The following is a 12,592-nucleotide window of genomic DNA, read 5'->3' as shown; positions in this document are numbered from 1 at the left end:
GGTGACAGAGCACTGGAACAGGCTGCCCAGGGGGGTTGTGGAGTCTCCTTCTCTGGAGACATTCAAAACCCGCCTGGACATGTTCCTGTGCGACCTCACCTAGGCATTCCTGCTCCAGAGCAGGGGGATTGGACTAGATGATCTTTTGAGGTCCCTTCCAATCCCAAACATACTGTGATACTGTGATATGACCACTGAGTTCTGACATCAGTGTTTTAGTTAGATATTGATTGATTAAGAGGAATTAGGCATAGTCTATATAAAATACAACAGACAAAAGGAGAATTAGTGACTCGACAGAGCATGTAACTACTTTCAGAAGAAGAAATTCCTGGCACAAAAGATCTCTTGAATCTATAAAAGAATAAGAGAGAAGATTTGAAAACACACAGAGAAATTCAAATATGAAAACCAAAGTAAAAAAAAATCAGTGACCCATTTCTTAAGAACTCATTTCAGTATGAAGATTGGGTCTGCTTACTCCAAACAAAGAGTGATGCTTCAATAAAAGATAAACTTCAGGCAAACAGTTTCTACAGAGCAATAGAAAGCGCTCCATTAAACTTAAAATTTTGTGATACAGAATATCAGACCAAGTAGTCTAATTCTCTGGATGACAGAAATTGCAATCTAGGAAACACTGCATTATTTCTTCTGTGAATAAAAGGTGATACTTTTTAGTTCCATCTGCTGCTTCTAGTCTGTATGGACCTTCACCTATAAACTTCAGGGACTTAAAATCATGTATATTGCAACCCCAGCTTTAACTTTGAGAGCAACCCCCTATTTTCCATAATGTAAGTGACACTGGAAAGTTTATGTATTAATACTACAGCAGAAATAGGCTTCAATTTCACTGTTATTTTTCTTGTTGTGGCCTTTATACTATTTTCACATCTGTCTTAAAATTAACTGGACAGTTTGGCAGGATTTGTAGCTACCTATAATTTGGTAAAAGTCTTTGTAAATAACTTTGAATCAATTTAATTTTCTGTCTCAATGCAAAATTTCACAGAGCTGATCTACTATTTACTGCAGTGCAGAAAATCATAAAATGGAACACGGTGTAGGCTTGCTCAGTCAAGCAGTCTAAAAGAATTTGCTTCAAATAATAATTTAAAAAGTAACTTACCAAGTCTGCCACTCTGCACAAGGCATCTGAAAGCTGATCAAAGATCATTACTGTCTCGGCCCCAGGCGGCGTTGAACATGCCTTCTGGACTAGCTGTTCTGATTCTTGCAATGCTTTGTCCTGTGCTTCTTGAAATCCTTCTGGACAGCTCAGTTCTGGAACACCAAACAGACCCTGCAGTGCAGAACACAATGAAAACACATCACTATTACACTCCTTGATTTCTGCCCCTTTGTTTGAGGATATAATTACCACCATAAAATTTTACCAGAATGACCCTAGCTAGTATACTGTGGTGCTTCACTAAAATAGTCCCACACCTGTGTCTTTGTAGAAAGAACAGTCAGAAAATCAGTCACAGACACTGGTATCACAGGTAAACATCTTCCTTTCCCAGACCAAAATCTCACTGAGGTTCTTTTAGCCAGGGCTGTTCTCTTCCACTCCATAGTCTCCTACACCATCCTTTTGTCAAAGCATTTTTTATCTCACTTCCAAAGCACGGGCACCAGACAAATCATAGGAAGTCTGTTTACATTCTGAAATAAGGGAAAAATCATCCCTCTGAAGTAAAAGAGTCTTATCAGGCAATGTGAGGACTATGGAGGAGTGTCAAAACAGTGAATGAGCTGGACATCAGCCCCAGATATCAACATATTGCAGGCAATGGGACAGCAGTCTCGCGCTTACCAAATGAGCCTCAAATACTGGAACCAGATCTCAAAAGGAATGATCAGCAAAAACTCAGAACATTATGGTATGAACAGTTTTATTCCTTAAGTTTTTATCAAGCCTGGCCCTGTCCAACAGGGCAGAGTAAACACAGTGACTTGGGCAGGGTAGACACAAACAGCAGTTACATTCTGCATTTGTGGAAGAGAGTTAGAAGTCCTATTGCAGAGCGAACAAAATTGTTAACACTACCTGCTAAAGAAGATCCATGATAAAGACCTAAAACAGGAACAAAATTTCATTTAAGAAATGCAGCATCTCTGCAAACAATACACTCCCTTTGCCATCACCCAACTGCACCATGAGCAACCTCCTGACTACAGCATCTAACAGTACAAGGTACATAATTTCACAAAACATCCATCCCTCCCCAAATTCAAGCTCAGCATCTGACAATCAACATCTGGATCTGAAAATCTACAGGCCAGTCTCTTCACAATGCACCTTCTGCAAACTCTTTGTGTTATAGTGGTCAGTTGCAGGTCTGCATGTAGCTTACAAGCATTTATCCAAATAAAATGAAAAGCTGCAAATCGACAGTTTATCTGTAAAAGTATATATTCTAAAGCAAAAGCACGTCCTAAGGTATTTGGGACATTCCAAGTTGCTTTTTCCTACTTTCTATCTGTTGCTGTTGCTAAAACTGATTTTTTTTTTCTAATGCTCTTACTGTAAGCTGGCCACCCTAAGACAGAAACCCTTTCTCACACTTCCCATGTTTTAATATATTATTTGGGAACAGGAACTGGACTGAAATGAACACTGAAGAAGACATTTATATATATATACCCACGTATATAAACACATGCACACAAACAAATACACAGGTATCACACCACCCTTCAATAACACTAACTGTGTAAGAGACATGGGACTGCTCCATCACTCAGGTCCTCAGCCAGCTGATGCAGAGTTCTGCAATGTCCCAGAGAGGTCCTGCTGCCTGACATCACTATTCACTCTCCCCAGAGAGCTCCTCCTGCACATATACTCCTCTGTAAACAGGAGGTATCTTCTCTTAGACATAAATTAGCCATGGAGCTCTTCTTCCACATGACACCAGGTTTGACATAAAAATTTAAAATTTACAAAAAACGAAGCCTGGTGCATGTCTCCGTGTTCTTTAATATGGCTGCAAGGCTGCACCATTCTTCTCTTTGTTTGGCCTCTGCATTTACACTTTACCTGTCACAGTGTTTTTGCAAGCCTGAAATATGCATCTCTATTCCCAAAGAACTCTACAACCTCTCTGTGGACCAAGCAAATCCAGAACTCATTCCCCAAAGCAAGCAAAAGCACAACTGGATTAATTCCCAGAACAAGACTTACATCAGCGTGCACATAGAGGCAAGACAGCCAGAAGAATTTCCCAGACAAGTGCTGGATTATAAACAGAGGTCAAGTTTGTTCTCACTGAATTTGGGGGATGAAGTGGTTGAGAGCAGCCCTGCCGAGAAGGACTTGGGGGTACTGGTGGATGAAAGATGAGCTGGCAATGTATGCCTGCAGCCCAGAAGACAAATAGTTTCTTGGGCTGCATCAAAAGGAGCATGGCCAGCAGGATGAGGGAGGTGATTCTGCCCCTCTGCTCTGCTCTGGTGAGACCCCACCTGTGTCCAGCTCTGGAGCCTCAATACAGGAAAGACATGGACCTGTTAGAGAGGGGCCAGAGGAGCCACAGAAATGATCAGAGGGCTGGAACAGCTCTCTTACGAGGACAGGCTGAGAGAGTTCGGGTTGTTCAGCCTGGAGAAGAGAAGGCTCCAGTGAGACCTTACTGCGGCCTTTCAGTGCTTAAAAGGGGCCTACAAGAAAGATGGCAACAGGCTTTTTAACAGGGGCTGTTACGACAAGACAACGGGCAATGGTTTTAAACTAAAAGCTTGGTGGTAAAACACTGGAACACGCTGGCCAGAGAGGTGGTAGATGCCCCATCCCTGGAGACATTCAAGGCCAGGCTGGACGGGGCTCTGAGCAACCTGATCTAGTTGAAGATGTCCCTGCTCACTGCAGGGGGGTTGGACTGGATGAGCTTTGAAGGTCCCTTCCCACCCAAACTATTCTATAATTCTATAAATCACTCAATCCCATAGTTCAACAGCTTCATCAGCCTTGATACCATGGCAGGAATAGCGGAGTCAGCAGACTAGCACCTGGATTTTAGAGGTGTAAGTATTCTGTTTGCACCGGGCCATTGAAAGTACACATGCTGTCCAGGAACTTGTTCTGATTCCCAGGACTCTCATTAACAAACCTACTCAACTCACCCTAAAAAGAAATAAATCAAAACGCCCGAGTGTCACCAACCCAGCAAACAAATGCTTTCTGCCACAAGCAACTGAATGTCAGGAACAATATCCATGCAAAAGCATGTCAGCGGTCTCACTGATTCTGAAGCACTGCCAGACACGGACAGATTAAAAAGAGACATAGGCAGGCAAGAGCTGGGAGTGGAAAGGGTAATGTATATATATAAATACACACATGGTCTCTATTGAGGTTCTAAGTAAATGCCTCAATAAACATGGCTGTGATTTTCAAACACTTGAGTGTCCAGAAGACAGAACGTTTTGGTTCACCAGAACCAAAACAAACCCTTACAAAGATGTTACCGCCTAGCGCTCTGGTAACAGCCCAGCTGTCCCCGTCACCGCGACTTAGAGGTTTAAAAATAAAAAACTACACACAAGCCAAGCCAAGGCTGCCGGCGGCCAGGGCCGCCTCCCGCCCGCAGCAGGCCCTTCCCGTCCCGCCGCTCACCGTCTCCCTGCCCGCCGCGCTGCCCCGCAGCTGCTGCGGCTGCTGCTTCGCATCGAAAGCGGCGCCCACCGGGCACCAGCTGGTGCTGACGGCCCGGCGGCCCGACCCCGCCGCTCGGCTCCGCAGCGCCCGGCACAGCGCCGCCGGCAGCGCCCGCCGGCAGCCGGCCAGCATGGCGGAGCGGAGCCTGACACCAGGCCCTGCGCGCCCGGCTCGGCGCGACCTCCGCGCGTCCGGGCCGAGGGGAGGAGGAGGAGGAGGAGAAGGAGGAGCAGCGGCGGGCCCAGCGCAGCGGGAGGCGGAGCTGCCCGGCCTCCGCTCCCCTCAGCCCGCCCGCCTGGCTGCCGCTTTCCCTCCCCCCGCGCTCCACCCCCGGCCGCTGGGGGGCGGAGGCCGCTTCTGCCGGCGGCCGTGGCTCGGCCTGGCGCTGCCGTGTGGGAAAGGGAGGGGCCCGGCGGGCTGGCCGCGCTCGGCCGCAGGCCTGCGGGAGCCCGCGGGGACAGGAGTATCTTCCGCCGACTGATGTGTCTCCTACATGTTTTCCAGCTAAAGTCGCAAAACCCTCTCCTCTGTAATCCAGCCCTCCCCCGCTGTGATTCAGCTGGCAGGAGGAGTGCAGCCGTTTTTCCTGAAGAAACCCAGCTCGCCATGTTCGGTTTGCATCTGGTATTTGCGCTCGGGGTTCAAAAGCTGTGGGGACGTGTCCACCTTTCCGTGTCTCCCGGCAGCGTTCGGGCGGTGTGGAGTTAGTGCTCCTGCGTCGCATTTGCACGGAATTTCATGATGCTGATCCATGTCAGTTGGCATCTCCACTTTATTCACTGGAAGAGACGAGGGAGCAAGACTTACCAGCATCTGTTGTATTTTTGAGGTTTAGGGGAGAAAAAAAAAAATTGAGAAAATTTCTAAAAGTTTTATGGTACAGCAAATATCACTTCATAGGTTCTCCACTCTGCCTGATTCAGTGTCAATTATCTTTCATTTGAGAGATTTTGTTTTTCACTGCTAATTCTGAAGTACAGCAGCATTATGCCGTATTTTTGCACCAACACTGAGTATCTGCCCACATCAAAGAATGTGCCACATGGCACTTCCTCCTTTGCTCTTATTTCAGACATTCAGCTATACAGAGAGTGAAGAACCATACTTAAAAGCTGCAAAATCCACCTAGGTGCAACAAAACTCATAAGCAGCCCCTGTGAGGGTATCAAACTGCTAATTCCAGATTGAAAAATTATTTTGAAATGGTTGGATGCAAACTAACCAAGTTTCAAGTCCATCTTACACATGCCACCCAGAAAGATATAAAGTGGAAGTGACTGCTGCTTGATGTTTACACAAGACGGCCAGGACCCACATGTCCTAATTCCAGAACTTGAAATTTTATCTTTTCTTTCATCCCACTTTCTTTTAAAACATTTGTCATACGGAACTGGTGCATGCGCCCTGTATAGTGACAGTAAGTCATGAAACCAGTGATGTGTCAAGCCCAGCACTCTAGACACTTTAGAGTTGCCCTCTCTTGTGCAGCAGCCATTCCTGAAACCAACTGTACAGCAGCTGCAGCCATAAAGACGGTTTATGCACATTAGGAACTTTAAAATTTTGAGTTCTAAAAAACAAAGCTGGCAACAGTACATTAGGACAGTTTAATGGATAAACCCTTGGTATCTTGTGGCTGGGACAAGAAGGTGGTTTAATTCAACTCTTCTGACTATGTCTCTGAAGCCCTGAGCTGTGTTTTAGCAGCTAGTCATGAGAGCTTCATCACAGTAAGTTGTGCAAATGAGCAGTTGTGTGCATAATGAGACCTGGTTTCCTACACGTACAGGCAGTGTGATCCTACACCTTCCCACTGTGATGACTACAGCAGTCAGAAAAAAAAATTTACTCAACTTTTAGGGAAATATCTAGCTGGTCCTAACCTGCCCTACAGTCCTGCATCTCCCTTTCAGCCCTCAGCATGCCTCCCTGGGTAGTTTCAGTTCTCCGTTGAATCCTGTAGAAACTGGCCGGCAGATTACAGCTTTATTAGAGAGTGCCGAGGGACACAGATGTACAGCATCCATGGATAACATGGAGTTATGCGGTGGGTGATGGCAGCGGCTCCAGCAGGTCAGAGGTGCTGAACAGGAGAAACCCAGTGAAGGTGGTGTCATCATCAGCATCTGCAAACAGCCCATTGAAAGTCTCTCCTTGGTGAGCCTGCAGCCACACCTCATCTCCCCGCTGTAGCTCGAGGATGGTGGCTCCCGAGGCCTGGTCCTCTCCACTCTGGTACCTGTCCACTGTGTGCAGCATCTTGATGCCATTTTTAACTAAAGCTACTCTGACGTTCCTTGAGTAGACAGTGATGTGGTAGGTGAAATAGTAAACACCAGGGTGTTTGCAGGTGAATTTGCCAGTAGCTGGGTTGTAGTCATTTAGACTATTATACAGAACCTTGTCAAACTTGATCGGGCGATTCGGGGGGGGAAATTTGGTGGCGATTGTAAGGCCAACACTGAAAGCACTCCTTGGCAGGACTCCTGGGGCACCTATGTTCCCCTTATCCCCTCTGTCGCCTTTCAAGCCTCTTTCCCCCTGAACTCCTGGATTACCTTGTGGTCCCAGATCTCCAGTATTACCTTTAGGACCTGGATTACCAGTTGGGCCAATAGGCCCTGGGAAACCAACTCTTCCAGGATGGCCAATTTCACCCTTTGTCCCTTTTGGACCTATGGGCCCAATATCTCCTTTTAACCCCTTTTGTCCTTGCAGTCCCAGCTCTCCCTTCTGACCTTTGTAACCCACTGATCCTATAACTCCTTTTGGTCCCAGTTTCCCAGGTCGTCCTCTTTCTCCTTTATCTCCTTTGTTGCCCTTCTCTTCAACAGTCCCATTGGCTCCTAAATGGAGAAAGAAAAAAAAAACCACACTTTTTTGTGATCTTCTATTGGATTAGTGGGGCACAACACCAATTTCAGCACGAAGACAAGTATGTGTAGGTGTATGTCACCATTGTACATACTGTGCTCACTGTATGTATATAATTCCTCATACATTCAAGTGCAGGATAAGCATAACATCTACAGAACCTGATCTTGTGTTAGAAAACAGTTGCCCAATCTGAGAGCAGCAAGAATAAGCTCAAAGAAAGGAAGATGTGATTTGTCTACATGCTGATGGTAGAACTGACAGCTCACATCATTTCAGGCACAAGTGGCATCTGTCCAGACACTTGTTTTCAGCCTTTGATATACAAAATGGGGGAGATGGTTTGGAGTTTAATCAGAAAAAGGTTCTATTTGAACAACACCCAGAACTTGCTTGCTGTGTTTTTCCATAATTTCTACATGATAGAACTTTGCCTGGGTTACCTAGGTTGCTACTAACGTGCAACTACAGGCTTTGTGTCCTTGTGATTTGTTACCCCATGCTTCATTTATCCTTCATCCAGTCTTGGACTGAAGCTCAAAGCCTTTGAAAATCCACTGATTGATGCACAAGGGTTTGAAGATGAAGGTCTCATGATGTGAAGGAAACATAAGCAGTTGACAGAAAAAAGAAACCATGATGATCATACATTCTATCAGTCAGGGAAAGAAGCTGATAATTTCTACATAAAAGCCTCTGTTTTCTGATGTTAGGAATAACACTATATTTACAGTTTGCTTTTCTCAATTTACAATTGAGATTATTTAACAGCAGCAATTAACTGAAAATAGGCAACATTCTACAGTGAGCCTCTGAGAAAAGCAGTGCAGGTCGATCAGGACAAAGACACAGGAAGAAAAGGTAGCTTGGGTAATTTTAAACAATATTTGTGGCCTTGTGTCTCATGTGCCTTCCAGGACTGCTGTCACTTCTAATAGACTGAAGAAAAGTCTGAGGGGTGTAGAGCAAGTCGTCATTGCTCCTATGCGATGCGTATACCATGTGCTACTTTTCAGGACCACCGTAAGGAATTTGGAGAACCTAGACACAGTGTATTTGGCAGACTTCCACAATTTTGGATATATACGTTGTCTATGCACAATTACTGTAAGGATGCACAAGAGGTAGCTGCAGATGTGGTGTCTTCCTCAGCAGGTGACAAAAGGATCAGAGATGAGAAAGGTAGGATGACAGGCTGAGGGAACAAGTTGTCCATCAGAGGCAGTGGGATAACTGGAGGTGGCAAATTTTTGTAATTTTCAGCATACATATGCAGCCTCTATTACTTCTGGAAAAGGGTTTTTAATAATTTATGGTACTTTCACTACAGCTAGAATGTATAGCACATCCTGGGCTCACAAACACAAGGGTAGCAGTGGATAGACAAATAATAAATCTAAATGCTTCTTCTCTGACCTTTCTCGCCTTTCTCTCCATTTGCACCATCTTTCCCTGGACTGCCAGGAAGTCCTGCTTCGCCTAGTACAGAAGAGAAAAGCAGATCTTCATTAAACAATTCATTAAACTTGAGCTGAACCCTCTAATCCTTCCTCTTGCAAGCCTGGCTAAATGCTAATATAACGAGTAGCCTTGTTCCTGATTGTTTTTCAGTAGTCTCCATTCCTCCACTCCAGTGGCTCTTGAGTTACAGCAGGTAGGTACGCTCAGAAGCAAATTCTACAGCTGTAGACTTTAAATAAGAGAAATGTTCTTACCACTGCACACTGCTTATTACACCAAACATGGTATCTGTTGTTTGTTTTCTGTTTGTTTGTGTGTGTTTGTTTGTTTGTTTGCTTTTTCTTTCACTGGGCTTGAAGTTCTTTGCAGAAATATAGTTTCTATTTTAGAGGTGCAGGAGCAGGTTTACAGGCTTTAAAATTTTCAAACAGACATAAAAATATTCCCACGATAGAAGGGAAAGTCTTTCTTCTTTTGTTTTTATCTCACAGACCTGACCTCTTAATAGTATTAGCTATCTTGCTTTCATTATTAGGTCTTTCTTTGTATTTCCTTCTTCAAACAAGCAAATGAAAAATGTCTGAAATGTTTTGTGAAGGCTAGGCAGAATAATACTGTTAATGTGGACTGACTACAGACAACTTTGGAAAATAATGGCATTGAATTTGATACATTAAATCATTAATTCTGAACATAGTACCTGTATCCCCCTTGTCACCTTTTGAACCGTCACGTCCATCCCGACCAGGTATGCCATTGTGCCCAGGATTACCAGGCATGCCAGGATACCCTTGCGTACAGACATCCTGGGTTTGTGTTTCTGCTGTGCTGACTACAATAGCCAGCAGTATAATCCAGCTTTTCATTCTTTAGATAGGTTATATGATTTTGTCTGAAAGATATAAGAAAGAAAAGTTAAATCTGCCTAAGTGATTATCTATTTTTCCATATTTATCTTGTGAGCTCAAGGAGGGGATGTAGGGTAGAGGAAGGAGGAAAAAGAGGAAATGGTTTTTCACCATGTCTGTTGTTTTTGTTTTGTTTTATTTACAGGTCTGTATATAGCATTAAGTACAATCCTGGAAATTACTAAGTGCTGTTCCAAATAATAATTTAATGGGAATATCAGCCATTGCTTCATTACATGGTTGAGACTTTTAACTCAGCTCTACACAGCTTAAATTATTCCTTAATTCTCTGTGGTTTGGAGCATCAGGTTCTGTTTCTTTTTTTTTTTTATGCAATGCGACTTGTAGAAATAAGTACCTCTGCAAAGAGGGTACAGCTGAAAGTCACAAGAAGTTTAGAGCTGCCCTTGATGTCCTCAGGATGTAGCCAGCAAACAACGGCTCTGTGCATCCCATAGTTTCTCACTGTTCTATTTTGACCATGAGTAGACTGACAAAGTCCAGATTTCATGGATTCACTTGAGCTTAAACTGGATTTCAAGATCGGAATAGAAAGGCAACCCAAGCAAAAAATTATCATCTTTATTTTATTTTTTTATTTTATTTTATTTTATTTTATTTTATTTTATTTTATTTTATTTTATTTTATTTTATTTTATTTTATTCCCAGCAAGGAATATACAGCTGCAGCAGCTGTATGCCAAAGAACTTCCAGTGATCTGACTTACTCTGACCAAAACCTTGAAACCCCAATGTCTGGTAAGCCTACAAGGAAGTGCACTAATAATAATGTTATTGCTGTCCTAAGCCCAAATGGACAGTCACAATTTTGTCTTGAGGGGTGATTCAGGTAGGAGCAATGATTCATACAATGTCCTGTTTATTTGAGCTGTAGTTTATCTTATAAAACATATAGGCATTCTTGTTCAGAAATTGCTTTGTAAACTCCTCTGGCCAGAACAGTGCCCAAAGAGGAGCTACTTCATGGCCACTGTTGTGTTTCAGAGCCAGGCAGAAGCCTGTCTATGTCTTCCAGCGCAAGGACTTCCTATGAAATGGCACCCTATGCATTTGGAGCCTGTAAGCAGACCTTTCATCTTTCTGATCTCCAACTTTTGATTGGATAATGTTGGACATCAATAACCTAGTATCTATCTAACAGCTTCTTAAGGGAAAAGAATATAATTGGACCAGTCACACAGTTCATAACCAAGAAGAAGCAGAGATATTAATGTCCGCTTCTCCATTCACATTTCTCCCAGCGCCTGCTCATGACTTCAGTTGTGCCTCTTGTCTCCCAGAAGCTGGCTCTGGTGCTGCTACAGCAATTCAACCCATTCACTCTTCACAAAGCCGTTTTTTTTCTTTTTCCCTTTTTCTCCTTTTTTTTTTTTTTTTTAAATTGGAGTTAGTCATCTACCAGGTTAATAAGTTGGTCGACCTCTGAGAGTCAGCGCTGGAGCAGGGTAAGATGAGAGCAAATACGTGAGGGATCAAGTATGAGAATTTTTTTGCAAAAACAGGTCTTTAGTCTGGTTCTTCCGGCTCGTGTGACAATGCTTATTAAAGTCCATCTTATATTTATCGTTTCATTAGAGAGTCACTCCTATATTAAGGCTTCTAATAGATGTCTGCTGAAATACATTCATATTAATTCTGGACACACCTGGTTTAAGTAAGTCTAATAGCAATTAACAGGAGGAGATTAGATGGAGGAATAAAAATCAAACAGCAACAAAATTAATGCCCATTTTATTTAGAATTCATAAACGTCTAATGCACAGAAGCTTGGGCTATATAGGTTAAGTACTTATACAGGTAAAAATGATAGTCGGAATGAATAAACTTTAAATAATTGGCTTTTGAATTGGTTTGTGCATTAGTGAGACCTTAATACTAAGATCAGTATTCCTTTTGAAATATTAACTAGCATTGACTAAATAAATTAATCTTATGTTTAATCCCTTCACTACCATTTCGCAAGCTTATGAAGCAATGCACACAAATACCATATAGAGACTAGTATGTTCTTAATAAGAATAATTACACCCTGTCAGCAATATTCAATCTAAATACTCTTTTAAAATAATTTATAGGGGAAGACCTTATGTTTGGGACATCTTCCTTAATCTTTTAATTATGACTTCAGAAAAGCTGCCAATTTGCAACAATTATTGGAGATGTGATTTATGGTGCCCTTACCAATGGTCTACAGAAAGATGTTTGATCACCACCAGCAAAATTTTGCTGTGTCTGCTGCTGCTGGTTAGTTGAAAGGAAGTTGAAAATAGATCAAACATTTGCTATTTCGGAGCCATTAAAACATTTTCTGCCTTAGTCAAACAACTCCAGAGGAGTGCAAAAGGAAGAAGGGCTCTGTCTGCCATTGATAGGATATGATGCACCCCACGGAGAAGTCTGACAGTCCTTGTTCACTGACAGAAAACTCCATTCCCTGTTGTCTAAGGGAGTGTTTCTTGCTTAAGGAACAGACAGCCCGATCCCCATACATGCATCCCTCTCCACAAGCTGACAACATCAATATCATCATCATCATCACAACCATCATCACAGGTATAGGATCTCTGGTCTTACCTCATTCACTCTGTACTTGCAGTGTTCTTGGGCATGTTTAACCAGAGTGTAAATGCTTCATGTAAATTAATGTGAGATCCAAATACGT

General features: G+C 43.2%; 2 protein-coding genes across 2 annotated transcripts in view; both read right to left on the bottom strand.

Moving 5' to 3' along the window:
- The window catches only part of MIPEP (mitochondrial intermediate peptidase), a 77,141-nt gene extending 72,272 nt beyond the window's left edge, over positions 1–4,869 (bottom strand). Inside the window, exons 1-2 of the mRNA XM_082044690.1 lie at positions 4,625–4,869; positions 1,133–1,306 (exon numbers count right to left, since the gene is read on the bottom strand). Of these exons, the coding sequence (XP_081900816.1) occupies positions 1,133–1,306; positions 4,625–4,798 (348 nt within the window). The 5' untranslated portion in view covers positions 4,799–4,869. The remainder of the gene's footprint in view (positions 1–1,132; positions 1,307–4,624) is intronic.
- Positions 4,870–6,706: 1,837 nt separating this feature from the next.
- Positions 6,707–9,867, bottom strand: LOC309435267 (uncharacterized protein; the record flags this gene model as incomplete). Its single annotated transcript, XM_082043325.1, has 3 exons — positions 6,707–7,512; positions 8,957–9,019; positions 9,702–9,867. The coding sequence occupies 3 exons, from the start codon at positions 9,865–9,867 to the stop codon at positions 6,707–6,709; spliced, it is 1,035 nt and encodes a 344-aa protein (XP_081899451.1).
- Positions 9,868–12,592: the final 2,725 nt, after the last annotated feature.

The sequence above is a fragment of the Streptopelia decaocto genome (assembly GCF_964273445.1).
Source record: "Streptopelia decaocto genome assembly, chromosome: 1".
Classification (NCBI taxonomy): Eukaryota; Metazoa; Chordata; class Aves; order Columbiformes; family Columbidae; genus Streptopelia; species Streptopelia decaocto.
This window is presented reverse-complemented; position numbering and strand designations above follow the sequence as displayed.